This window comes from Phocoena phocoena, chromosome 6 (genome assembly GCF_963924675.1).
Source record: "Phocoena phocoena chromosome 6, mPhoPho1.1, whole genome shotgun sequence".
Lineage (NCBI taxonomy): Eukaryota > Metazoa > Chordata > Mammalia > Artiodactyla > Phocoenidae > Phocoena > Phocoena phocoena.
Window position 1 is genome coordinate 108,574,952 of NC_089224.1, and position 27,969 is coordinate 108,602,920.

General features: G+C 54.4%; 1 protein-coding gene across 1 annotated transcript; it reads left to right on the forward strand.

Moving 5' to 3' along the window:
• Positions 1-1,364: 1,364 nt before the first annotated feature.
• MIGA2 (mitoguardin 2) lies at positions 1,365-27,692 on the forward strand. Its single transcript, XM_065879213.1, has 16 exons — positions 1,365-1,395; positions 3,849-4,088; positions 4,978-5,188; positions 7,007-7,119; positions 8,045-8,162; positions 8,589-8,698; positions 12,817-12,934; positions 13,857-13,957; positions 14,557-14,672; positions 15,623-15,695; positions 15,849-15,935; positions 24,920-25,018; positions 25,259-25,393; positions 26,161-26,214; positions 27,151-27,267; positions 27,486-27,692. The coding sequence occupies exons 2-16, from the start codon at positions 3,993-3,995 to the stop codon at positions 27,690-27,692; spliced, it is 1,755 nt and encodes a 584-aa protein (XP_065735285.1). The 5' UTR covers positions 1,365-1,395; positions 3,849-3,992.
• Positions 27,693-27,969: the final 277 nt, after the last annotated feature.

Here is a 27,969-nt window from a genome sequence, read left to right on the forward strand (position 1 = left end):
TTCAATGGTGGAGCCTGCTCTCCTTTGCTCTGGCTGCCACTTCCTTGGCTCATCAGCTACCACTCTCCTCTCTCTCTGCCACCTTGAGTCAAAGATGCCAGGTTTGGGGACTTCCCTGGTGGCCCAGTGGTTAAGACTCTGTGCTTCCACTGCAGGGGGCACAGGTTCGATCCCTGGTCGGGGAATCAAGATCCTGCATGATGTGGGGTATGACCAAAAAGAAAAAAAACAAACAACATGCCAAGTTTGCTCTTGCCTCTGGACCACACAGCCCATGCTGTTCCTGAGCACTCCTTCCTCTTCTCTCTGCCCAGCTGACTCTTAGTCATCCTTAGGTTTCTGTTTGGACGTCACTTTCTTTCGGGAGTCTCTCACCTCCCCATGGGAGCGCAGGTGTCCCTGGGAATCCCCATATTCCTGAGTTTCCACCATTAGAGCAATATCACGTAAGATTGTAATTAAGTATCTTAATTATATGTATCTTGTCCACCACTGCACTCCCAAGTCCAGCCAAAGGGCTGGCACACTGAAATATTAGTTGTTGATGAATGAAAGAATGTGACCTTACTGATAATTACACTAAAAAAACTTAGATGTGTCCAGTTCTTTGGTTATGAAAGGGCTGCCACACTGTTTTCTTATGATCAGCACCAAAGCCCTGTTACTCAGGCAAGGCAAGAATTCCATTCCCATTTTACAGAGGGGTAAACTGAGTAAACCCCAAAAAGCTGATGTGTCAGAGCTTGATTCCAACTCAGGGAGGCCTGATTCCAAACCCAGTGTTTAGTGCAAGGCACAGTGAACCGAAGCACTGGACGCCAACTCTTAGGGAGACGACGTCTCGTAGGGGAGGCGTGGCACTCCTGCAAACAACCCCAGAAAGTGGAGAGTGGCAAGTGCTCAGGAGGATGCTGTAGGAAGTTAGAGGCGGTAGCGTTGGAAAGTGGGCGCTCGAAGGGCGGGAAGAACTTGTCCGTGTGGGCACCAGTGGAGGCAGAGGAACCAAAGATGAGAGCTCAGACCACCGGCAATTCCTTCCACAAAGCGCCTTCGAAACCTGTTTGCTCCGCCTCATCCCTTTAAGAGTGGCCCCGCCTCACTCAGCCACCCGGGTCAATCTAATCTCGATGGCCAATCACAGGAGAGAAAAAAAATCACTTCCGCGCCTCAACCGCACTTAGGGGGAGGAACAGAGGGAGAAGGGAGGGTGAGACAATATTGGTCACGTGGCCCACCCAATTGCATAGAGGCCGGGGCGGTGCAGAGGAGTTCGGCGACACTCATTGGCCAAAGAAAGGTTGGCCCTGCGTGAGGCAACGCCCCCCGTGGCCCCGAGGTTGGTTGCGCGGGCGCCGGGGAAGGAGACGCTGTCCTTCCGCAGCGATGGGATCCTGGGTGAGTGGCGGCGGTCCGGGCTGAGCCCGCGGAGCAGGCGGGCGGCGCGGCAAGGTCCGGGTCTGAGGCTTGCAGCGGGCGGGAGCCGTCCCTGAGCGGGGAACTGGGTAGGGTTGCAGGTGTCCCAGCTCAGCCGGACTAGAAGGGCCAGCGTTGGAAAGAGCAGGTACTCGGGCCGTGGGCGGCGCGAGAGGTGGAACGGAAGGTACCCGGTCAGTGGGAAGATGCCCGGGCCTGGAACATTGCAGAGATCGGAGCAGGGGCGCAGGTACTGGACCCGCGCTGGGCAAGTACTGGGATGGAAGGACCGGGTGCGCGGGCTGTGGAAGGCGGCGGCAGTGGGCACCTGGACGACCCTCAGGGATATTCCGGGGGTCGGGGCAAGAGAGGAGGGGGCCTGACCAGGGCATGCGCAAGGAATTGTCTGGGATGGAAAGAGCAGATTCTGAAGAAGGGGGTATTGCTGAGGTCCAGCGTGGGAGTGCTCAGTGCCGGTCCTGGTCAGACTGCTGAGGTGTCCCACCGGTGTGGAATGAACGGAGACTGGGCAGAGGGGACATTGCTGGGGTCAAGGCGGCATGAAGGGTGCTCAGACTAGAGTCATTTACGGGGTGGTTCAGGGCAGGGGAGAAGGTGTCCGGGATGGAAAGCGTGGGCATCCAAGCTGAGAGGTTGTGAGTGCCCTGGTGGGGGTGGAATGAGGAGGTTACTGCCCAAGGTTACAGGGCAGGAGAGGTGACTTTCCCAGGTTGGGACGACATTAGGAGTGTCCACGCGGTGGGGGGACATTGCCATGGTCTTGTCGTCACAGAGAAGAGGTGGAGGCTTCTCTCATTCAGCCCTGGGTCGTGCCAGGAGGAAGAATGGCGTATGGTTGGGCTGGATCTGGATCCATCCCTGGAGTGAAGCTGTCTTGGGGTGGGTGTCGTTACCTGGCACCTGCCACTCTTCCTCAGTCGGGGCAGCAGAGGCTGCTTTTGACTTTCCTGCAGGTAAATGCCAAGCCTTGGGGTCCCCCAGAACTGAGGTCATATCCCGGCTTGGCCATTTACTCAGTGACCTTGGTAGGCTTGATTACCTTTTGGAGCCCCAGTTTCTCCATCATTGAGATAAACAGTGCTTGCCTTGAGGGTTCTGTGGGTGACTAGACTTAAAACCCTCCATGGGGAGTCTGTTCCAAGCCTGGCCTGTTAGAGTAAGTGCTTGGGAAATAGTAGCCGCTGATCCTCTGATGTTCTTGTCTTCCCTCGTTCATTCTGAGGCTTGGGCCAAGTTGGGGGTGGTGCTGCGAGAGCTGGCTTGTGACCACTGGAGGTCACATCGCTCAATTTGTAGCCTCCTGGCAGGATGTCCCCTACCCTACACACACACACACACACACACACACACACACACACACACACACACACACACACAGCCCTAGAGCTAACTGATAGGATCATTCACCCTTCCCACTCACTGAGGATAAGCCGTTTCTTGTGCCAGTCCAGTGACTTTGGCCGCCATCCCAGGTAGACAGGGTCCATCTGGCCTTCGTGGTCATTTCGTTTGAAGGCCTCCTTGGCCTTGGTGGTGGTGGTCGGGGAGCTCTCTGAAGGATCTTGGGGACTGGGTTATATGTGCTCAAGCCACTTATTCACTGGCCTTGGAACGGGCCGTGGGGTACCCTGGGGAAAGTTGCCCTTGTAGTCTGTAGTTCTGCTGAGGCTCCCACTTCCTGCTCCATGTCAGATTTGGCGAAAAGGTTGTGTTAGGCACAGGAGTCGAAAGTCCGTTAGATCTTGGTCCGAGTCCTGACTCCGCCTGGTACCAGCTGTGTGACTTGGGACTCCTGACTTAGCTTTTCTGAGCCTCAATTTCCTCGTTGGAAATTGGCAGGGGTGTGGGAGGTAGATCACATCTACTTCATAGAATTGTAATGATTCAATGAAATGATGTACGTAAGGAACTCTGCACAGAATACCCACATACGGTGTAGTAGCTGTTATTATTTGAGGAAATACCCTGCTGTTTTCGTAATACGTCCACAGGAAGTACAGCATTCTTGGTTTCGTGGGAGGTGGAAAAGATGCAATGATTCTCACTCAGGAGTCTGACCCTTTAGAGGCCTAAGGTTTTTGCTTAGCATGTGGGCCATGGGTTTAAAAAGATTGAGAAAGTGTGGTATAAAGCCCCAAGTTTGAGAGCGACCTATCCATCTCCCAGGCTCTGGGTCCTCACTTGGGCCAGCATGCCAGACACTGCCTTCTCCCAGGGCTCAAGGTGGGCAGAAAGTCTGTGGGGCGTTTGGCTACCTTCCTGCTGGCAGGTGCAGAAGGCGGGGGCCTGGTTCCAGGCCTCGCATTCCACACGTGGGCTTTGCTCCCACCTCATCCCCCAGAGCACTCTTGTGTGTGTTTCTTTATGCTCACATGCACACACCCTTGTGGCTGACTTGGTCGTCTGTCTCTCAGCTCTGTGGAGGGACCTTCTGGTATGTGTGTCCCTGTCCTTTCGGGGCGTGGATGGTGCCCGGGACCCAGCCAGCAACCAGTTGAAGACGTTCTCCTTGGAAGCTCTCGGCCCCGAGGGCTCTCGCCTGGGGTGCCGATCCTGCCATGGCATTCCGGAGGACTGAGGGTATGTCCATGATCCAGGCCCTGGCCATGACGGTGGCAGAGATCCCTGTGTTCCTTTACACGACGTTTGGGCAGGTAAAGATCGGGGTGGGTTGTGGTCCTGCCCTTTACCTCTCTGGTCCCTGAAACACTGAGCCACTCATCCCAGGGTCCCTCAGCATCCAGGAAAGTTGGGCCCTCGTGATTGCTGTCCCAGGCAATCCTCTTTGAGCAGAGTAAGGAGGACTGGGTTAGGAGTCTGGGGTCCCAAGCCCGGTCTCCACCCCAGGCCTATGTGGACTCTTGACCTCAGTTTCTCAGTTTATAAAAGAGGTCAGTAATGCCTGCCAACTTTAAATGTTTGTGGCTGACCAGTCCTCTTGATACTTCCTGAAGCTCTGCCCTATGGGATGCCACCTCGCTCGAGGGCCTCCCAGTCCAGCAGGCAGAGTGAGGGTGGAGCAGGGGAGTGTACAGATGGACCATCGAGTAAAGTGAACGTCATTGTCTTTGAAGAGTGGAGAAGCGGGGTGGGCAGACCTCAGTTCCATTTCTACCTCTCTGTCCCCTTAAGCGTGCGTCCTAACCCGTGTAAGCTTCAGGTGCCTCACCTGGAAAATGATGGGCATTCGGACAGGTAACACAGGTGAAATCCTGGCGCGGTAGCTGGCATAGGTGCTCCGTCGGTTCAGCTGGTAGAATCCTGACCGATGGTGTTGGGGACACCTGCTGGACCCCAGATATGATCTCCTAGCCTTGTCATTTTGCCATCCCCCGTCCCCCTCTTTTACATCTCTATGATCCAGGTTTCAGAGGCCAGGGCCCCCAACTCCCACCCCCACAGCCCCCTGCAGGTGGCTGCCTCTCAGTCATTCCTGGTCAGGAGGTATCCCCTGGGGGCCTGATGCGTTCCCTGCCCCTCACGTGTTCCTCAGGGCAGCTCTCCCAGGGAGATGTAACTGGCTGCCTCCCTCTTTTCTTGCAGTCTGCCTTGTCCCAGCTGCGGTTGACACCAGGCCTGAGGAAGGTCCTCTTTGCCACGGCCCTGGGGACTGTGGCCTTGGCCCTGGCCGCCCACCAGCTCAAGAGGCGACGGCGGAAGAAGAAGCAGGTCGGCCCCGAGATGGGAGGCGAGCATCTGGGCACAGCGCCCCTCCCCATCCTCATGGCCAGGAAGGTCCCGTCAGTGAAGAAGGGTAGGTGTGAGGTGGTGGGGAAGGGCCTGACCTGGAGTCGAGTCTCAGCTGGACCCCTATTAGCTGAGATCTTGGGCTAGTGACATCCTGTCTCCAAGCTGAGTCCCTTTCACCTGGGAAGCAAGTCATTGTGAGGATTTGCTGGGTGATGTGGCCGGATGCACATGTCGTTGGAAGCGATGGTTCTCATTATCTGAGGACACTTTGGGAGCCCTGGGTCCAGAGTGGGCTGGTGGGGTGCAGCTCCTCCGTCCAGCGATGGAAGTGCCCTGGCTCAGGAGCAGAAAGGGCCAGATGGTTCCTGAGCCTTTCGGTATTCTCACCATCCCCCTCTTTTTCTCTTTGCATACAGTAAGATTCACCCTTTTTTGAGTTTTGACAAACACTTATAGTCATACAGTCACTACCACAATCAAGGACTGTTGCTCTACATCCCCCCAGGGCCCTTGGTAGTCAGCCCCTTTCCCCTTCCGCCAGCTCCTGGCAGCCACTGACCTGTTTTGTGTCTGCTGATGTGGCTTTAAAAGCCTCTTATGGTCCCGTTAATCTTGTAAGCCAGTAACCCAGTGTATGCCGTATACAGATTGCTTTCTAAGGCAAGGAGTCCTCAAAGGCTCTCATGTTGGAAGAAACTTGTTTTAAGAGGCAAAATCTCCTTCCGGGCTCTCCTGCCTCCTCGCTCTTCTGAGCTCCCTCTTGAGCGACGTGGTGGGGGGCACGGCTGCTCTCCCTCTGCTGGGGGCCTGATACCCTTCTCTCCCGTCTCCCCCGCCCACACTCAGGCATGGAGCTATCAAAGTGACAATGACTTTTTTAAAAAAAATTTATTTATTTAAATTTATTTTTGGCAGCGTTGGGTCTTCGTTGCTGTGCTCAGGCTTTCTCTAGTTGCGGCGAGCGGGGGCTACTCTTCGTTGTGGTGCACAGGCTTCTTATTGCGGTGGCTTCTCTTGTTGCGGAGCACAGGTTCTAGGCGCGCGGGCTTCGGTAGTTGTGGCACGTGGGCTCCGTAGTTGTGGCTCGTGGGCTCTAGAGCACAGGCTCAGTAGTTGTGGTGCACCGGCTTAGTCGCTCTGCGGCACGTGGCATCTTCCCGGACCAGGGCTTGAACCCGTGTCCCCCGCGTTGGCAGGAGGATTCTTAACCACTGCGTCACCAGGGAAGCCCGACAATGACTTTTAATTATGAATTATCATTGCAAAAGGGAAGTTTTTGTCTTTTCAATTGGACAGAGAAGTTTGTAGACCAGTCTAGAACAAGACCACGAGACATGCTGGCACAGCTGGCTTTCCATTCTGCGTGGGCCCCACTGGAAGCCTGGAGTCGTTTCTGGACTAACCTCTTGCTTGCCTACTTTGTACCAGCACCATCTCTGGTTCCACCTTATTTTGCCTTCCCTACTTTTCTCACTTAAAAGAACCAAACCAAAACAAAACTATGTCTTTTGAAAAGTTGGTACCTCAAATCCTTTTTCGAAGGAGGAGAATTCCAGATCAGTCAGTCAGTCAACAACACAGGGGAAGCTGAGTCAGGAGGGAGAAGTGGCTGGGCCTCATTCTCAGGCTTAACCCATCAGATCCAGGCCCCTCCGGGCCAGGCCCTGCGCCGTGTAACAGGGGTACAGAAGTGAGCAGGACAAGGGGCAGGGGCCCAGCCCTCTGCTGCTAGGTGCACACCCTGGGGGTGCTCTGCGGTCACCCTGACTTAGAAGGTCAGGGCAGACTCCCAGGTGAAGACGGGGAGAGGGATCCGGAGCGGGCAGCAGCCGTGCGAAGGCTGGGTGGGAAGCTGGCGTGACCCCTCTCCTGTTCCTCACAGGCTACTCCAGCCGGAGGGTCCAGAGCCCCAGTAGCAAGAGCAACGACACTCTGAGCGGCATCTCCTCCATCGAGCCCAGCAAGCACTCAGGCTCCTCCCACAGCTTGGCCTCGGTGAGGGTAGCAGGGTGCCTGTCACGGCCTTGGGGCTCCGGTCTCTGCCCTCGGGGGCTTCTGGGCTGGTAGGAAGATGGGAGAAGAGGTTCCACCCATTCATTCGTTGGTTCATTCACTCATCCATCCGTGCAGACTTCCAGAGATTGTCAGTGATCACTGCGTGCCGGGCACTGGTGCGGGAAAGGTGGATAAATGCGGAAGAGAAGCTGTGATCTCTTGGGGAAGATACTTACCCATGAAAGTGCACTCATTCATTCATTCATTCATTCATCAGACACTGAGCGGGCACCGGCTTTATGTCAGAGACTACTAGGCGCTGAGGATAGATAAGACAAAGAAGTTCATTTTCTCTTGGGGAACGGCTTTGGCTCATTCACTCGTCTAGTTGTTCATTCATCCAGCGAGCGCTGAGCCCCAGCTCTGAGCCGGCCACTGCCCTGGGGACCCAGGCATGAGTGGGAGCTGGCTCTGCTCCCGCCTGGGAGGCGGGTGGCTGCTCGTGTGGGAGAGATGCGTGGGTGAGAGCCGGGCCCTGCCGGCCCGTATGTAATGGGTGCACGTTGCGTCCTCCCTATCTCACTTGTAGTGTAGCCCCGGAGCAGGGAGGGGGTCATGCCTTTCGGGAGTGGAGTTCAGGGTGGGTTTCGTAGGAGGCTGCAGCTTCCTCGGTTGGGCATCGGCCTCAGTGTTTCCTCCTGCTTTGGCCATTTCTGTGACCCGTCCCCAGGCGCTTGGAGTGGACGGAAGCAGGCTGTGCCGAGGGCTTGCCACTGCGGCGCGGGGCTGTTTTCAGGGATGGTATTGCAGAGGGCACGTGGCGTGTGGTGAGGGGTGGGGTGGGGGTGGGGGCTCAGGGGTCCCGCAAAGGGTCCGGGAAGGCCTCATCCCTTATTCTCGGGTTCTTGCGCTACTTGGCACCCAGATGGTAGTGGTGAACTCATCCAGCCCCGTGGCTGCATGCTCGGGGCCGTGGGACACCAGAGGGATGGAGGAGTCCGTGACCACCAGCAGCGGCAATGCTGAGAGCCTCTACATGCAAGGTACGGGCCAGGAGGCCGGCCTTGGGCACGCCCTGCCCAGCGCTCGCCCCACCCCCGCGGCCGGGGCAGGGTAGTGGGGAGCGTGGCCTCCTCCCGGGAGCCTGGGCTGGGTTTTCTGGGTGCTGCTTTCAACCAGTTCCAAAACCACCCACCCCAGATCCCCGGCTCAATGGTTTCCAGCCATTTCTGGACTGGGCAAAGTCTCCAGGAACAGATCTGGTCTGAATGAAGACCTGCAAGCTAGCCAGCCCTGAAAAAGGGGTCAGGACCTGGTCCACACGGTCCTGGCTGTTCCCATCCTTCCGGGCTCTCCTGCCTCCTCGCTCTTCTGAGCTCCCTCTTGAGCGACGTGGTGGGGGGCACGGCTGCTCTCCCTCTGCTGGGGGCCTGACACCCTTCTCTCCCGTCTCCCCTGCCCACACTCAGGCATGGAGCTATTTGAGGAAGCTCTGCAGAAGTGGGAGCAGGCGCTGAGCGTGGGGCAGAGGGGGGACGGCCTCCGGAACCCCGAGACCGCTTCAGAGGCGCTGTCCGAGGTAGGCAGTCCTCCCCCGGGTCTCTCCTACCCCCGGCCACCGAGAAGACTGGTGGTGTGGCTGGTGGGGGGTCACGCTTGGGAGGCGTCTAGCAGCGCTGCCTTCTGCCAGCCCATCACGTCCTCCTGGATGGGAGCTTCCGCTTGACCAGGATGTTGACCCAGCTAAGTAAGAAAGTTCACGTAAGGTGCATTAGCCCATGCCTGGTACTTGGTAATTACTCAGTAAACCACACTGGTGATTACAGCCTGATCTTGACTACATAAAGAAAATAAGGGGGGCTTCCCTGGTGACGCAGTGGTTAAGAATCTGCCTGCCAATGCAGGGGATACGGGTTCGAGTCCTGGTCTATGAAGACCCGACATGCTGCAGAGCAACTAAGCCTACGTGCCGCAACTACTGAGCCTGCGCGCCACTACTACTGAGCTCGTGTGCCACAACTACTGAGCCTGCGCGCCACTACTACTGAGCTCGTGTGCCACAACTACTGAGCCTGCGCTCTAGAGCCCATGTTGCCACCACTACTGAAGCCTGCGTGTCTAGAGCCTGCGCTCCGCAACAAGAGAAGCCCCCTCTCACTGCAACTAGAGAAAGCCCATGTGCAACAACGAAGACCCAACACAGCCAAAAAAAAAAAAAAAAAAATGGGGACTTCCCTGGCGTTCCAGTGGGTAAGACCCCACACTTCCACCGCAGGGGGCATGGATTTGATCCTTGGTCAGGGAACTAAGATCCCGCATGCCCCTTGGCAAAAAAAAAAAAAGCATTCTTGAAGGGCTGGAGGGAAATAGCCTGTGTTCATAGTTGATTGGGTCACACAGCTTTTGTCTTGTCTTTTCTTTATACGGTTTTTTTTTTTTTGGCACAGTCCATGTTTTCTATAAGTGAATATTTATCTCAGTATCAGAAAAGAAAGATAAAGTGGAAAAGCCAAAATAAAATTTTTTTTGTGCAAAACACACTAAATATATGTCCTAGGATGAATTGTTTTGTAATAGTTTTTGTAAGTGCCCATCAGTAGGGGTTTGGAATACCAGGCAGCCTTTATGGTGGCGCAGTGGTTAAGAATCTGCCTGCCTGGTGGCGCAGTGGTTAAGAATCCGCCTGCCAACGCAGGGGATACGGGTTTGTGCCCTGGTCCAGGAAGATCCCACATGCCACGGAGCAACTAAGCCCATGCGCCACAACTACTGAGCCTGCGCTCTAGAGCCCACGAACCACAACTACTGAGCCCGTGTGCTGCAACTACTGAAGCCCGCAGGCCTAGAGCCCGTGCACTACAACGAAGAGTAGTCCCCACTCGCTGCAACTAGAGAAAGCCCGTGTGCAGCAACGAAGACCCAACGCAGCCCCCCGCCCCCCCCCAAAAAAATAAATAGAAAAAAAGGACGGACTTCTCTGGCGGTCCAGTGGTTAAGACTCCGTGCTTCCAATGCAAGGGGCGGGGGTGTGATCCCTGTTTGGGGAACTAAGATCCCACAAGTCGCGTGGTGAGGCAAAGAAGAAAAATAAAAGGCTGAAGGAAAGCTGTATGGGCTGTTAGGTTGTCTTCTCCACTATATTTTATGAAGTGAAAAAAGCAAGGTATAGAATGTGTATAGTGACCCATATCTACATTTTTTTCTATTGAGATGTAGTTGATGTGTAGCATTATGTAAGTTACAGGTATATAACATAGTGATTCATGACCCATGTGTACGTTTTATTTATTTATTTTTATTGAAGTATAGTTGGTTTACAATGTTGTACTAATTTCTGCTGATGTGTACATTTTTAAAAAGACATCCATCCTTGCCTACATATGCCTGTTGGTAACTGCTGGTGTGTATGTGCACTTTTATTTCCCTCTGGACAGATAACACAAGAGATTTTTTTTTAAATATTTATTTATTTATTTATTTTTATATCTTTGGCTGCATCAGGTCTTAGTTGTGGCATGTGGGATCTTTTGTTGTGGCACTCGGGCTTCTCTCTAGTTGTGGCTCGAGGGCTCAGTAGTTGTGGCGTCGTGGGCTTAGTTGCCCCGCAGCATGTGGGATCTTAGTTCCCTGACCAGGGATTGAACCCGTGTCCCCTGCATTGGAAGGTGGATTCTTAACCACTGGACCACCAGGGAAGTCCCCACAGGAGATTGTTAACAGTGATCTATGAGGAGAGGGTCTGCAGGGAAAGGAGGAGAAGGCTTTTCTTGTACTTTTTTGGTCGATGTTTTTTCTCATTCTGGGGGTTGTCTTTACACTTTCCTTTTGTTTTGGCTGCACCTCACGGCTTGCAGGATCTTCGTTCCCCAACCAGGGATCGAACCCGTGCCACCTGCATTGGAAGCGCAGAGTCCTAACCACTGGATGGCCATGGAATTCCCAATCTTTTCACTTTCTTGATGGTGTCCTTTGAAGAACAAAGGTTTTTAATTTTGATGAAGTTCAGTGTATCTAATTTTTCTTTTGTCACTTGTGTCGTATGTAGGAAACCATTCTCTAACCCAAGGTGGCTTCCCAGAGAAAGAGCTGGCAGATCTGCCAAAGCTACAAGGCTCTGCTGGCCACGCTGAGCAGCATTACTAAGCAAGATGGCCAGCAGGTCTGGGGTCCCATGGGCTCCGCCAGGCTCTAGCTGGGTGCACTGGGCCACATAACCTCCTTGAGTTTTCTCTGTGAAGCGGGGTCATGGCAATCCCTGCCTCAAGGAAGCCCTGAGGCTGAACAGCGAGTTGCCTGTCCAGGGCTAGCGCTCAGTGAAAGGCAGCCATTACAATCTTACTGTCCCCCTCTGAGTGCTTCCGCCTCTTTCTCCCAGTGGCCTGAGGCCCGACTTGGCCCTTGTCTCTTCCCCAGGGTCTGGTTACATGCACTTGCAGGATCTGGCAGCCTCTGTGGAAAACAGGGTCAGGCCTGCCCATGCCTGGCCCCCTGGCCTAGAAGCTCCTGGGTTCAAAGGAGCAGTGCCCCCATCTTCGCACACCCTGGTGTGGAGGCCAAGGGCAGCGAGGAGGTCACTGAGGCCACAGGCTGTGGTGCCAGCGGTGCGATGCCTTCCCAAGTGCACACGGTTAATAGGAACAGTGGGGTTGAACCCAGCTCTTTCTGGGCTCCTAACTGCCCTCTGATTATAATAGCCAGCACTTACAGGCCATCACCATGGGCCAGTCTTGTAGGAAGTACTTTATATACCTTATTTCATTCACGTTTTCCCTAAAATCCTAGGAAGTAGGTTCTCTTACTTCAGCTGACAGATAAGAAAACCGGGGCTCAGAATAAGGGAGTTATTTACTCAGGGTCACACAACTCGGAACTGGTGGCGCCAAGGTCTGGACCAGGTCTGCTCGGGTCTAGAGCAGTGCTGTTCAGTAGGAGGTCATGTATCTTATTTAAAATTTTCTGGAGACCACATTAAAAAGCAAAAGGAAATGGGTGAAATGACTTTTTAAATTTTATTTATTTAGTTTTGGCTGCGTTGGGTCTTCATTGCTGTGCACTGGCTTTCTCTAGTTGCAGCGAGCAGGGGCTACTCTTCGTTGCGGTGCACGGGCTCTAGGCGCGCAGGCTTCAGTAGTTGTGGCACGTGAGCTCAGTAGTTGTGGCTCGTGGGCTCTAGAGCGCAGGCTCAGTAGTTGTGGCGCATGGGCTTCGTTGCTCCGCGGCATGTGGGATCTTCCTGGACCGGGGTTCGAACACCTGTCCCCTGCATTGGCAGGCGGCTTCTTAACTACTGCGCCACCAGGGAAGCCCTGAAATGACTTAATAATATATTTTCTATAGTCTGGTATATCCAAAATATTATCATTTCAACATGTAATCAAGATGAAAAATCACTGAGGTATTTCACGTTCTTGTAGTCTTGGGGTTTTTTTTGCGGGGGGATACTAAGTGTTTGAAATTGGTGTGTATTTATGCTTATGGCCCATGTCAGGTGGGACTGGCCGAGTCTCAAGTGTGCACTGGCCATGCGTTGCCGGTGGCTCCTGTGTGGGGCAGCTCAGTCCAGACCTGTGCTTGCTGCTGGGCCTCAGAGCTGTCCCCTGTTTCCCTGGGGGCTGGGCCCCCATCATGGTGAAGGAAGGGGCCGTTGGCGTGGGGAGCTTGGGGGGCCTGGGTTGACCGTCATTGTTTTACCCACAGCCAGAGTCACAGCGAAGGGAGTTTGCGGAGAAGCTGGAGTCCCTGCTGCACCGGGCCTACCACCTGCAGGAGGAGTTCGGGTCCACTTTTCCGGCCGACAACATGCTGCTGGACCTCGGTGAGCGGGGCCGGGGCGAATGATCCCCAGGGCCCACGACCTCATCCAATCAGTGCCTCCCTGCACAGACGGGGAAACTGAGGCCCCACAGGCAGGAACAGAATTGGAATGAGGCCCCGGGAGTCCCTGGCCGGTGTGCCTTGCCCCATCCCCTTGGGAGCGGGCTTTTGGGGCTTGTATGTCAACATCTCCCCTGCTGGCTGTTCCAGGTGTTTGGTTTGAGCCCTGTTCTGCGGGCACCGGGTGGGCGGAGGGTGGCTCATTGAGGTCAAGGGGTGTGACATCACTGAGATGGAATGAAGTTATTCAGCCAAGCAGCCAATGTTCTCCTAGTGCCTGCTGCGTGCCAGACCCCGTGTGGTGACTGTGACCCCCCAGGGCCCTTCCCTGGGGGCTGTCCGCCCCCAGGGGGGAACATCAGACTACTGAGTGTCGGGCTCCCTGGCTCTTCCAGTGGTGGCACAGGCCCAGTGAGGGCTGGCCAGGGTGACACATCTTCCACTTCTGTCCCCATCCGAGCAGTCCCACTTCCTCTGGCCTCCCCGTGTGACAGAGAAGGCTGGTGGGGCATTCAGGGCTGTGAACCTTTCCCAAGTCCCCTTGAGTGTCCAGACCCCCTCGCCCTTGAGCGGGTGGGATGGAAGTGCTGAGTGAGGGGCCCTTTGGCATCAGAGGCTGTTTCAGCTTGTCAGAGAGGGGGAGCAACTTGCCCAGGGCCACACAGCACAGCACAGCCTGCCCTCAGAGCTCAGGGCCCACAGTCCTCAGGGTCAGGCGGTGCGGACGTGGCACAGAAAATAGGAGCTTTGCTACCATCGGCGTCATTCGTCCAGAATCGGGCGTTGGGAGGCTTGGTGTACGTTTAGCTCGATCGGTGATTTCAGGAGTCTCAGCTCAGCCCCTCCCTTCCCTCTCTGCCCAGAGCGGACCCTCATGCTGCCCCTGACCGAGGGCTCGCTGCATCTGCGGGCGGACCATGAGGACAGCCTGACCTCGGAGGATTCCTTCTTCTCCGCCACTGAGGTGGCGTGGGTTGGGGGGATGGCTGCGGGGAGAGGGGTGAAGGCCGGGGCTCCCGCGCGGCTCCTTGGCGGGCGAGCACTGGGTTGTGGGAAAGTGAAGGCATTTCCTCTGATGGGAGCAGAATCTGGAGGTCGCCAGTGCTGCTCCCCGGGGGACTCTTCAGTGTTGCTGGAATGGGGAAGCCTGAGAAACCAGGGGTCGTAGGTCCTATGAGTGAGGGCAGGGGTCCCCGTCCCCAGCAGCTCCAGCCCACGCCGGCCTCTCCCTTCTCCAGACCGAGTGCTCATTGCTTGGTTAGTTTCCTGCCATGGCCACGTGTGCCAGGCGGCTGTCCTTTCCTGGGATGGGAGGACACGGGTGTGTGTCCAGTAGATGGTCCCTTTCGGAAGGGCACCCGGTGATGGGGATGCTGAGAGCCAGAGTAGAACTCAAACCCGGGCCTCTGCCCTCAGCCAGCATTCCTGCTGACGTTCCCTCTGAAGCGTTGGCCCCTAGGGCGTACTCCGCCAGAAGTCCCCTGGGCAGGTGCCCTTGACCCACCCCAAGGCTCCGCCCCCGCCTGCCAATGCTGCTGACACAGGCCTCCACCCTCCCCCCAGCTCTTTGAGTCCCTGCAGGTTGGAGATTACCCGAGCCCACTCTCCAGGCCTGCCGCCGCCTACGAGGAGGCCCTGCAGCTGGTGAAGGAGGGCAGAGTGCCCTGCCGGACCCTCAGGTGAGCATGGGAGGGAAGGAGGCAGGTGTGGGGGGGGGCTGTCCCCTTGGAGGAGGCTGGGGAAGCCAGCAGGGCTTGGTGGGGACCCAGCTGAGCCAGGCTGAGGGTGGGATGGTCTGGCCGTGGCTCCTGCCCCAGCTTCGGAGACCCTAGGATGGCCCCGGTACAAGACAGGCAGGTCTAGGGTTGACGATGACAATAACTAATTAATATAAGTAATTAAAATAACAATCATTCGTACATGTTCTAAGGGGTCCAGTCATGGAAGCACCGTGGGCGCTGTCCCTAAGCCCTGTGTTCTGACACACTCCTTTAAGGAGCCGTCCAGAAGCCAGGCTTTGGAGACAGACAGACCCCGGTTGTCTCCAGGTCTTGCTACTTTGTGGCGTGTGGCCCTGGACAAGTCTCCTGACTTCTCTTAGCCTCAGTCTTCTCCTGTGTGGTATATTGACGGCTCTTATCCACCTTAAATTAATTGTTCTGTATGATGGTCATGAGTCCCAGATTTAAGTATGTGTGTTTAAAGTTCACTGACTGAAAATGGCCAAAGGCCCCAGCTGAAGCCTTGGGGATTTGGATAAAGTGCCCATATCAGGGCACCTCTAGCTGCCCCAGAAAGCCCTGCCCTGGCCTTGGGAGCAATTTGGCCATTTTGGTCCTTTGCTAGAGAGGGTCCTTTGCTGGTTGGGGCCTAAAGGAGGCCGGGGTCAGCCCGATCCCCAGTGACCACACCTGCCAGGGGCGCCCAGTGCCATCGAGGCAGCCCGTCCTCAGGGAGCATCCTGTCAGCCCCTTCCTCGGGTTTGGGGGAGACTGAGGCCTAGAGGGGGGCAGCCACCTGCCAGAGGTCACACTACCAGGTGGAGGCAGGGCCACCCAGGGCTCCGCCCTGACCCCACGGGGGGTCGCTGGCTGGGGCCCAGGTGCTGTGACTCTGCGCTTCCCCTCAGGACAGAACTGCTGGGCTGCTACAGTGACCAGGACTTTCTGGCCAAGCTGCATTGTGTGCGGCAAGCCTTCGAGGTGGGTGCGGTCCGGGGCGCGATGGGGGGATGGGGGCAGTCAAGCAGGCTCCTCTACGCGGATGGCCACCTGCCCAGCGCACGGTGTTGCCCTGTCTGCGGCTTGGGGGGGCCGCCAGCCTGTCAGCTCACCGCCTCCCTCCTCACCCCTTAGGGCCTCCTGGAGGACAAGAGTCACCAGTATTTCTTCGGGGAGGTTGGCCGGCAGATGGTGACGGGCCTGATGACCAAGGCTGAGAAGGTAGCAGGGAGTGGGGGGCTCTCTTTTCGGCTCTTCTTCCCCCTGCGTTGTTTGTTTTTTTTATCTTTCTAACTTTTATTTAATTCTGTTAAAAAAAAGAAAAGAAAAAGAAAAAACCCAATCTAAAAGCGAGCTGACGAGCTCTCACTTCATCCTGCAGGCCACAGGAGAGCAGGGAAAGGGTTGGATGTTTTTGCTCCCTGTGCTAATTCTGAAAAGTACGGATCTGTCTTGCCTCTTATTTCTGATTACAGCATGACACAGTTTTACAAAGTTCGCCTATTATGAGACGCAAACCGTACAGGGTCTCCAGGAACCCCACTTGCCAGGGGAAACCGCTGTGCACAATCTGATATATGTCCTCCTACTCGGTTCCATAGACTCTAACCTTTGAACATTGTAATTTAACTTCCAGAGCTTGGTTTGTGTTCTGCGGACTGTTCTGCAGCTTTATTTTGTTCTGTAAGAGTCCATCTCGTCCATCTTTCCGTGTCAGTAGACGGACAGGTTGTGTGGTATCGTGTCAGGCGGGTCGGCTCTGGTTAGTCTGGTCCTCCCAGGGATGGACATTTGGGTTGTGTCTGACTTTTCCGGAATCACAGACACCGCTATTATACTCCGTCTGTTTATAATCAGTCCTCTTTCGGTACCGGTGGGATTTTCTGTGGGGCAAAGCCCAGGTGTGGTAAGGCCGCGTCTTGGGCACAGACGTTTCCAAGGCTGGCAGATCTTGCCCGTTTACCCTCCGAAATGCCTTAACAACTTGAGCCCCTCTCAGCAGTATAAGGCTGTGTCTCCTTACATCTTGGCCAATACCGGATATCAGTACAGGCATACCTCGTTTCGTTGTGTGTGTTTTGGCTTCATTGTGCTTCGCAGTGTTTTACAAGTTGAAGGTTTGTGGCCACCCTGTGTCGAGTAGGTCTGTTGGTGCCGTTTTTCCAATAGCATTGGCTCACTTCATGTCTCTCACATTCTGGTAATTCTCGCCGTTTTTCAAACTTTTTAATCACTATTGTATTTGTTATGGTGATCAGTGATCTTTGATGTTACTGTTGTAATTTTTTTTTGTTATTAATTTTTATTGCAGTGTGGTTGCTTTACGGTGTTATGTTAGCCTCCACTGCACAACAAAATGAATCAGCCAGGGCTTCCCTGGTGGCAGTGGTTGAGAGTCCGCCTGCCGATGCAGGGGACACGAGTTCGTGCCCCAGTCTGGGAAGATCCCACATGCTGCAGAGCGGCTGGGCCCGTGAGCCATGGCCGCTGAGCCTGCTCGTCCGGAGCCTGTGCTCCGCAACGGGAGAGGCCACAACAGTGAGAGGCCCGTGTACTGCAAAAAAAAAAAAAAAAAAAAAGAATCAGCCATACACAGACAGATATCCCCTCCCTTTTGGACTTCCCTCCCATTTAGGTCACCACAGTGCCTTAGGTAGAGTTCCCTGTGCTATGCAGTATGTTCCCATCAGTTGTCTATTTTATACTTAGTATCAATAATGTATATGTGTCAATCCCAGTCTCCCAATTCCTCCCACCCCACCCCTTTCCCCCTTGGTATCCATACATTTGTTCTCTACATCTGTGTCTCTATTTCTGCTTTGCAAATAAGATCATCTATACCATTTTTCTAGATTCCACATATTTGCATTATTATATGATATTTGCTTTTCTCTTTCGGACTTACTTCACTCTGTATGACACTCTCTAGGTCCATCCACGTCCATTGTAATTGTTTTGGGGTGCCACAAACCGCACCCATACAAGACAGCGAACTTAATCAATAAATGTTGGGTGTGTTCTGACTGCTCCACCGACTGGCTTTCCCCTGTCTCTCTCCCTCTCCTTGGCCTCCTATTCCCTGAGACACCACAGTATTGAAATTAGGCCAGTTCATAACCCTACAGTGACCTCTAAGTTTTCAAATAAAAGGAAGAGTCACATGTCTCGCACTTTAAATCAAAAGCTAGAAATGGTTAAGCTTAGTGAGGAGGGCATGTTGAAAGCTGAGACAGGCCAAAAGCTAGGCCTCTTGTGCCAAACAGTTAGCCAAGCTGTGAACACAGAGGAAAAGTTTTGAAGGCGATTAAGTGAACACGTGACAGTGAACATGAATGATAAGAAGGCAAAACAGCCTTATTGCTGATACAGAGAAGGTTCGAGTGGCCTGAATAGAAGATCAAACCAGCCACAACGTTCCCTTAGACCAAAGCCTCATCCAGAGCAAGGCCCTAACTCTCCTCAATTCTGTGAAGGCTGAGAGAGACGAGGAAGCTGCAGAAGGAAAGTTTGAAGCTGACAGAGCGTGGCTCATGAGGCTTAAGGAGAGAAGCCATGTCATAACATAAAAGTACAAGGTGAAACAGTTAAGTGTGGATGAATTAATCAAGGTACTACACTAAACAACAGATCTTCAGTGTAGACGAACTAGCCTTCTGTTGGAAGAAGGTATCATCTAGGACTTTCATTGCTCCAGTGGAGAAGTCAATGCCTGGCTTCAAAAGACAGCCTGGGGCTTCCCTGGTGGCTCAGTGGTTGAGAGTCCGCCTGCCGATGCAGGGGACACAGGTTCGTGCCCCGGTCCGGGAGGATCCCACATGCCGCGGAGTGGCTGGGCCCGTGAGCCGTGGCCGCTGAGCCTGCGTGTCCGGAGCCTGTGCTCCGCAACGGGAGAGGCCACAACAGTGAGAGGCCCGCGTAGCGCAAAAAAAAAAAAAAAAAAAAAAAAATAATGCTAAATCTACCCTGACTGTTCTCTATAAATGGAACAGCAAAGCCTGGATGACAGCACATCTGTTTACAACACGGTTTACTGTTGAGACCCACTGCTCAGGAAAAAAGATTCCTTTTAAAATATTACTGCTCATTGACAATGCACCTGGTCACCCAAGGTGGATGGAGATGTACAACAAGATTCATGTTTTCATGCCTGCTAACACAACATCCGTTCTGTAGCCCATGGATCAAAGACTCATTTTTGACTCTCAAGTCTTATTATTTAAGAAATACCTTTTGTAAGGTTACAGCTGCCATAGACATTGATTCTTCTGGTGGATCTGGGCAGAGTAAATTGAAAACCTTCTGGAAAGGATTCACCATTTTGGTTGCCATTAAGAACACTTGTGATTAGTGGGAAGAAGTCAAAATATCGACATTAACGAGAGTTTGGAAGAAGTTGATTTCAGCCCTCCTGGATGACTTTGAGGGGTTCAGGACTTCAGTGGAGGAGGTAACGGCATGTGTGGTGGAAATAGCAGGAGAACTAGAATGAGAAGTGGAGCCTGAAGATGTGACTGAATCTCTGCAACCTCATGATAAAACTTGAATGGATGAGGAATTGCTTCTTATGGATGAGCAAAGAAAGTGGTTTCTCAAGATGGAATCTACTCCTGGTGAAGATGCTGTGAAGATTGTTGAAATGACAACAAAGGATTTAGAATATTACATACACATAGTTGACGAAGCAGTAACAGGGTTTGAGGGTATTGACTCCCATTTTGAAAGAAGTTCTGTGTGTAAAATGCCATCAAACAGCATTGCACGCTACAGAGAAATCGTTTGTGAAAGGAAGAGTCAGTTGATGTGGCAAACTTCATTGTTGTCTTTCTTTTTTTTTGTTTTTGTTTTTGTTTTTGTTTCTTGCGGTACGTGGGCCTCTCACGGTTGTGGCCTACTCCTGTTGCGGAGCACAGGCTCCGGACGCGCAGGCTCAGCGGCCATGGCTCACGGGCCCAGCCACTCCGCGGCATGTGGGATCCTCCCGGACCGGGGCACGAACCCGTGTCCCCTGCATCGGCAGGCGGACTCTCAACTGCTGTGCCACCAGGGAAGACCTCTTTTTCTTATTTTAAAATAATTTAATTAATTAATTTTTTTTGTTTGCGTTGGGTCTTTGTTGCTGTGTGCGGGCTTTTCTCTAGTTGTGAGCAGGGGCTACTCTTCATTGTGGTGTGCCGGCTTCTCATTGCGGTGGCTTCTCTTGTTGCGGAACACGGGCTCTCGGCGCGCGGGCTTCAGTAGTTGTGGAACACGGGCTCAGTAGTTGTGGCTTGCGGGCTCTAGATCGCAGGCTCAGTAGTTGTGGTGCACAGGCTTAGTTGATCCGTGGCATGTGGGATCCTCCCGGAGCAGGGCTCAAACCCACGTCCCCTGCATTGGCAGGCGGAACCTTAACCACTGCGCCACCAGGGAAGCCCCACTGTTGTCTTATTTTTAAGAATTGCCGCAGCCATCCCAGCCTTCAGCAACTACCACCCTGATCAGTCAGCAGCCATCAACACGGAGGCAGGACCTTCCACCAACACAAAAATTATGACTCACCAATGGCTCAGATGATGGTTAGTGTTTTTTAGCAATAAAGCATTTTGGAATTAAGGTATGTACATTGTCTTATTAGACATAATGCTATTGCATACTTAATACACTACAGTATAGTATAAACATAACATTTATACACACTGGGAAACCAAAGAAATTCATGCAGCTTGCTTTATTGAGATATTCACTGTGTTGGGGTGGTCTGGAACCAGACCTGCAGTATCAACGAGGTCTGCCTGTAATTTTTTTAAAAAATATTTATGTATGTATGTATGTATGTATTTGGTTGCGCTGGGTCTTAGTTGCATCAGGCGGGCTCCTTAGTTGCGGCTCCAGGGCTCCTTAGTTGTGGCATGTGAATTCTTAGTTGCGGCATGCATGTGGGATCTAGTTCCCTGATCGGGGATTGAACCTGGACCCCCTGCATTGGGAGCATGGAGTCTTAACCACTGCACCACCAGGGAAGTCCCTGTAATGTTTTTAATCTTTGTTTCATCCATTACTTTATGTTTCTTGGATTATTAACAAGGTTGCATACATTCTCATGTTTATTTGGCCACTTGTGTTTCTTTTTTTTTTTTGATGGGTTTGAGCAAAGCTCTTGAACCCGCCTCTTTCCTCTAGAGTCCTTCCTCCTCATGGGCTGGGCGTAATGTGAGGTAATGGTTCTGAAATGTCACCTCTGACACATCACCCAACTGCTTAAAACCCACCCTCGCTCCCACTGCCCTTGGTGTAAAGACCAAGCTCTTCTGCCCTGTGGCCTCAGGGCTTCTGGTGCTCACAGACTTCCTCCCTGATCTGGCCTCTGCAGATGCTGGCCGCTCAGCACCTGGAACGCTGTTCCTCAACTCTTTTTGTTGTCGTTAGTTACCTTGTTGTAAAATACGCACATAAGAGTATCAAAAGGTAGGATGTGGACTTCCCTGGTGGCACAGTGGTTAAGAATCTGCCTGCCAATGCAGAGGACACGGGTTTGAGCCCTGGCCCAGGAAGATCCCACATGCTGTGGAGCAACTAAGCCCGTGCACCACAACTACTGAGCCTGTGCTCTAGAGCCCACGAGACACAACTACCGAAGCCTGCGTGCCACAACTACTGAAGCCTACGCGCCTAGAGCTCATGCTCCGTGACAAGAGAAGCCACTGCAATGAAGAGCAGCCCCCGCTTGCTGCAACTAGAGAAAGCCCGCGTGCGGCAACGAGTGCCCAACGCAGCCAAAAATAAATAAATTTTTTTTAAAAAGTAGGATTTGGGCTTCCCTGGTGGTGCAGTGGTTGGGAGTCCGCCTGCCGATGCAGGGGACACGGGTTCGTGCCCCGGTCTGGGAAGATCCCACATGCCGCAGAGTGGCTGCGCCCGTGAGCCATGGCCGCTGAGCCTGTGCATCCGGAGCCTGTGCTCTGCAACAGGAGAGGCCACAACAGTGAGAGGCCCGCATAACGCAAAAAAAAAAAAAAATAATAATAATAATGATAAATAAATAGTAGGATTTAATGAATGGAAAGATGAACCCCTGTGTACCAGCCCCCAGGGTAGAAGGTGGAACACATACCAGTATCCTGAAGTCCCTGTCCCACTCCCTCCTTCTCTTCCTTGGTCACCTGCCTTCTGAGTCCCAGCTCTTTCCCCAGGAGAACCTCACCTGACTTGTCCCCTGGGTCCCGAGAGCCCTTGGGCTCATCCTGCCCAGTATGGCCCCATCACCCTGCATCCTCATGCCTACGAGGGCCAGAAGCCCCGCTCTCCTGGCACAGGTATGTGCCCAGCCCAGGGCCTGGCACAGGGCAGCTGCTCCATAAACGTGAATACTGTTGGCTCTCCGTATCCATGGGTTCCACATCCGCAGGTTCTGCATCTGTGGGTCCAACCAACCTCAGACTGAAAATACTAAAAAAAAAAAAAAATCCAGAAAATTCCAAAAAGCGAAACTTGGATTTGCCATGCACCAGCAAATTATTTATTTAGCATTTACATTGTACTAGGTGTTATAAGTAATCTAGAGATGATTTAAGGTGCAGGGGAGGATGTGCTTAGGTTATATGCAAATACTGTGCCCTTTTATAAAAGGGATTTGAGCATCTAGATTTTGGTATCTGCATAGGTCCTGGACCTAATCTTTTGCAGATTCTGAGGGACAACTCATTATCCTCCCAGCAGCTGCCATTTACCGAGCAGCACAGCGAGCCTGGTGCTTCACTCACATTTCGTCACCTCCGGTAGCTCATTTGATCCTGATGTCTCCATCTGCTCGGCCGAAAAGGAAAGTGAGCCTGGGGAGGTAGAGGGGCTTGCCCGGTCACTAAGCAAGGTTAGGGTGGAGCCAGGATTTGAACCCCAGTCAGCCTGAGCCCAGCCATGCCCTTAGCCTGTTCTTTGTGGCCTCCCCAGGAGGGTGAAAGGACGAACAAGTGAAGAAGGGCAAGTGAGGCTACAGCAGGTGTCAGGGGCTTTAGTGGACGGCCGATTTCTGCGGCTGCTCCCAGAAGGGCCCGGAGGCTCGGCTTTTTTCTCTCTGGCCTCTGCACCACTACAGGACTTGGCTTGATTTTATTTATTTATTTATTATTTATTTGTTTGTTTATTGGCTGCGTTGGGTCTTCATTGCTGCATACGGGCTTCTCGTTGTAGTGGTTTCTCTTGTTGCGGAGCGCGGGCTTTAGGTGCGCAGGCTTCAGTAGTTGTGGCGTGTGGGCTCAGTCATTGTGGCTCGAAGGCTCAGTAGTTGTGGCTCAGGGGCTCTAGAGTACAGGCTCAGTAGCTCTGTGGCATGTCATGTGGGGTCTTCCCAGACCAGGGATTGAACCCCTGTCCCCTGCATTGGCAGGTGGATTCTTAACCGCTGCGCCACCAGGGAAGTCCTTGGCTTGATTTTGATTAAGAAATCAAGAAGAGGCTCGGCTGGCTATCTAGCAGCTCTTGAGCGCCAGACCCCACTCCCAGCCCTGGACTGAGCGGTAACTGACAGCCCTGTCAGGTTTTTCCAGGCAGCAGACCTGGGGTGGCCTCTGTCTGGGAAGACGCCAGCCCCTGCACACACCCAGGCTCTGGAATTGTGGAATCAGGCCGCCTCCTTGCTATGCCTGGGGCCAGACGTGAAGCCTCCCCAAGCCTCAGTCCCCTACTGTGTAGATGGGCGTGTCCTGGGGATGTCACGAGCTGATGCCAGTGGCCATCAAAAATGTCAGCAAGGGCCAGCCCACATCTTCAGCTTCGTTGTCAACTTTTACATATGAGGAAACTGAAGCTCGGGGAGGTTAAGGCACAGCCCAGGGTCATCCTAGCAGATTCTCTTTAAAACTTAATGAAAATAGTTTTTAAAAAGTTTATAAAAATGGGAGTTCCCTGGCGGCCTAGTGGTTAGGATTCCAGGCTTTCACTGCCATGGCCCGGGTTCAACACCCAGTCAGGGAACTAAGATCCTGCAAGCCGTGTGGCATGGCAAAAAAAAAAAAAAAAGAAAAGATTATAAAAATGACTCATGCTGGGCTTCCCTGGTGGCGCAGTGGTTGAGAGTCTGCCTGCTGATCGATGCAGGGGACACGGGTTCATGCCCCCGTCCGGGAAGATCCCACATGCTGCAGAGCGGCTGGGCCCGTGAGCCATGGCTGCTGAGCCTGCGTGTCCGGAGCCTGTGCTCCGCAACAGGAGAGGCCACAACAGTGAGAGGCCCACGTACCGCAAAAAAAAAAAAAAAAGTAACAGGAAAGTCAAAATGTCAAAATCTCAGAGCATCAGAAAAAAAAAAAAGACTCAAGCTAATTGTAGAAAAAACTAAGATGATGCAAAAAGCAAGAAAAATTGTCCCCAACGCCACCCTGTTCACATCTTGGTGAACATCCATCCAATGCCTCCTCTGCCTGTGGTTCTTATAAATGGCATCAACCTGCCCCTGCTGCTCTGTGTCAGTTCCACTCTGCCAGGCTCTTGGGCACATCAATGATCTGAAGCCTCAGGATTCATATCTGTAAAATGGGCACAAAATTGGACCATCCCTCATAGGACTGTATGAATTAAATGAGTTGATCCACGTTAGATCAGCCCTGGCACGTACTAGCTTTCCACGTCCGTGAATTACATCTGTGTCTGCAAACTTTGTCGTAAGCCCCAGCTAAGCCTCCCAGTCCCAGAGAGTGAAGAATTCCTCCTGTGTGCTGACCATCTCCGTTCCTGGCAGCATTAGTCCTATACACTATTTATTGCCTGATTGTGTTACACAAACGAGCTTATTGACTCCCCCAGAGTAGCCCCAAGTGTGGGGCTGTAGCTTCTCCCGTTTCACCAGTGAGGCCGATGATTGCGGAGATCTGAAACTTTGGCGGCTGGCTCGACCTCACACCCTTGCCCATCCTTCCAAAGTGAGTGCCTTCTGTGGCATGTGCACATCTTTTGGAAGGCGGTCGTTGCTCAGCAACGAGCTGGTGTGAGACATTGCTGGGCGCCCCTGGTGTTGCATCCCTCTGGGACGTGCCCTGGGCGCCGCAGAGGTGTGTGGAGGCGGGCACAGGACACTTCCTGTCCCATTCTCTCCATGAGTGCTACTCAGGGATTGGCCTTGGCCCAGCCTTGGTGTGTCCCTCTTGCACAGGCCAGCTTGCCCCTGTGGGTCCAGTCCAGCTGCGTCTTGGGGCCTCTCCCACGGCCAAAACAAGCTCTGCTTCTCCCCCCAGAGCCCCAAAGGCTTCCTGGAGAGCTACGAGGAGATGCTGAGTTACGCCCTGCGGCCGGAGACCTGGGCCACCACGCGGCTGGAGCTGGAGGGCCGAGGGGTGAGTTGTTTGTGCTGAGCCTCGGTGTCCTGGGGTTCCCCGCACCTGAGCTCCTTGAACTGGGTGGAGGTGCCTATAGGAGCCCTGCCTTGATTCTGAGGCTCTGAGATGGCTCCATGGCTGCTAGAAGCCCGCATTCCTGCCCTGCCTGCCCCAGGCCCCTCCTCACACCGCCTGGTGTGCCTGCTCAGCCCGGTGTCCCCACCCGCTCTGCCCTCAGAGCACTGCTGCCCCCCGCAGGTGGTGTGCATGAGCTTCTTCGACATCGTGCTGGACTTCATCCTCATGGACGCCTTCGAGGACCTGGAAAACCCCCCGTCCTCGGTGCTTGCCGTCCTGAGGAACCGCTGGCTGTCAGACAGCTTCAAGGAGACGGTGCGTGGCCACCCCACTCCCAGGCACACACACACTCACGTGACCCTACGCGTGCGCCTGGGCATCAAGGCTGGCTCCCCACCCATCAGGGAGCAGTCACGCCACTGGGATGCTGCCTGCCGCTGTGATCCAGGGCTGCTGGGCACACCAGTCCCCTGCCCTGGAGAACTTCCCACAGGATCCCCTTGCTCTCCTCTGACCAGTGTAGCACGGAGGGACGTGCACTTCCCTTCTGCACTGTGGTTTCACTTAGGCAGTCTACTCATTTCTGAGCTGCCATTCATTCTGTTCCATTTGAATGCATTAAATAAGTTAAAATACGGGGGAAAAAAAGAAAAAAGAGGTACAGCAGGAGAGCATTGAGCACAGGGCCCCTGCAGGGCGGCCGTGCTGTGTGCCATGGGGGTGGTCTGGAGAGGGGTGGGGCTGGTCTTTTATAGGTGGTAACCATGGATCCCCACAATCACTGAGTGAGGTGGGGCTGCTGAGTCATGGCCATTTTACAGAGGAGGAATCTGAGGCCCAGAGAAGACTGGTGGCTAGTCCAGGGAGCCGCCCAGTAAGGGTTAGAGTCAGGATTCAGATTTAGGTGCGCCTGACTCGTAATTGAGGGCCGGGAGACGACGGAGCTCAGACAGCCGTCCCTATCTCCCTGCTTGGGGTGGGATGAGCTGGGGGTAAGGGCCTGGTTCTGGACTGGGGGTGGCTAGTGGCTGCCGGCCCGGCCTGTTAGTCTGACCCCCCGGGGGTTCCCATCTTTGATTTAGGCCCTGGCCACTGCTTGCTGGTCTGTCCTGAAAGCCAAGAGGAGGCTGCTGATGGTGAGTGAGCTGACAGGGCCCCTGGGGAGCGCCACGCGGGGGCCTTGGGTGTGGAGCCCAGCTCAGTTGACCCTGCATTTGGTGTGTGCTGGACCCTGGTCTAGGGGCAGGACGTGTGGGCTGGGCAGAGGAATGGGGCTCGTGCAGGGAGGTCTTACTGAGCCCCCAGGCCCTGCTGCACCTTTTGGCCTTTGTCACAGCACCGGCCACCTGTCCTGCCATTACTGCTCCCTTGACCAGGAGGGCCTCAAAGGCACACGTAGATCTGTTTCATCTTCCCACCCAGGGCTCAGCACAGAGCAGGCCACTGTGAAATGTCAAAAGCGGGGAAAGGGTGTCTTCAGAGGGAGGAAGGGCACGTGTAGAGCAGTGGTGGTTGGCTTGGTGGAGGCACCTCGGCGGGGCAGGATGCTCCCGGAGCGGGCAGAGCCTCCCTCCCGCCCATCGGGCTGCATCGTCTGCCCTCCCAGGCGGCGACCGGCTGCACTCTCCGGGCTGCTGCGATCCACTGTGCCCCTCTGCCAGCCCGGCTCTGCTGCCCAGCTCATACCAGCTGCCACTGCCACATGCTCTGGGCACTTCCTGTGCTGAGCGTACCCCGGGCCCCTCGTGCAGCCCTCACCACAGCCCCAAGGTTGCCCCTATTCTTCAGAGGTGAAAACCAGGGCTTCGAAAGCCCCAGTCATGGGAATTCCCTGGCGGTCCAGTGGTTAGGACTCGGCGCTTTCACTGCCAGGGCTTGGGTTCAGTCCCTAGTCGGGGAACTAAGATCCTGCGAGCCGCGTGGTGTGGCCAAAAAAACCCAAAAAGCCCCAGTCACCTGCCCGGCATCACCTAGCAAGGACAGTAATGAAGCCCCGGCTCTTAATACGACCCCAGGGCCTGGCTGCCTCACCCTGCCTGGGTCCCAGCCCTCAGCCTTGCCACCCTCCACAGGTGCCTGATGGCTTCATCTCCCATTTCTACTCCGTATCGGAGCACGTTAGCCCCGTCCTAGCCTTCGGCTTCCTCGGACCCAAGCCTCAGCTCTCTGAAGTCTGTGCTTTCTTTAAGGTAAACAGGGAGCTCCGTGTCTGAGAGCTTGTGCTCCTTCCACTGGGAGCCTGACCCGGGTGGGTCCAGAGGAAGCCCCGGGAGGGCAGGAGCTGAGGACAGAAGGGGCTGGGTCAGGGCTCCAGTGGTGAAGGAAGAGGCTTTGGGTGGCCCGGACGACCTCAGCGCGGGGGGTGCGGGGGCCCCGGCCCAGGCCCAACGCCCGCCCTCTCCCCCAGCACCAGATCGTGCAGTACCTGAGGGACATGTTCGACCTGGACAATGTGCGCTACACATCGGTGCCGGCGCTGGCGGACGACATCCTCCAGCTGTCCCGGCGCCGCAGCGAGATCCTGCTCGGCTACCTGGGGGCGCCGGTGGCCAGCAGCATTGGCCTGAACGGTGTGCTGCCCCGAGATAATGGGCCCCCAGAGGAGCTGCAGTAGTGGTGGGTGTGGACCAGCAGGGGTGGCTGGCTGGTCCTCATTCACGTGGCTGATGGCAGAGAGAAGGCCTTGGGGTTGGCATTGGAGGCCTGGGTGTCTGGCCGTCAGCAGTGGCAGAGCCCAGGCCACGGTGGCCAAGGGTGCTCGCCCCTGACCTCGCCCCCACCCCAACCTCCATCACCTGGAATCCCCGAGGCCCAGGGGATAAACTTCCTCGGAGCGGCGTGGAGCCCCGAGGGGCCCGCCTCAGCTGTTCGTGGGAAAGCAGAGGCTGGAC

What these genes read in the sequence shown, in the direction of transcription:
- MIGA2 (XM_065879213.1), top strand. Translation starts at nt 3,993, where the DNA reads ATGGCATTCCGGAGGACTGAGGGTATGTCCATGATCCAGGCCCTGGCC. An exon ending in GGTCCCGTCAGTGAAGAAGG is followed by an intron (nt 5,189 to 7,006) that starts GTAGGTGTGAGG and finishes TGTTCCTCACAG; the next exon opens with GCTACTCCAGCCGGAGGGTC. An exon ending in GTGCCCTGCCGGACCCTCAG is followed by an intron (nt 14,673 to 15,622) that starts GTGAGCATGGGA and finishes GCTTCCCCTCAG; the next exon opens with GACAGAACTGCTGGGCTGCT.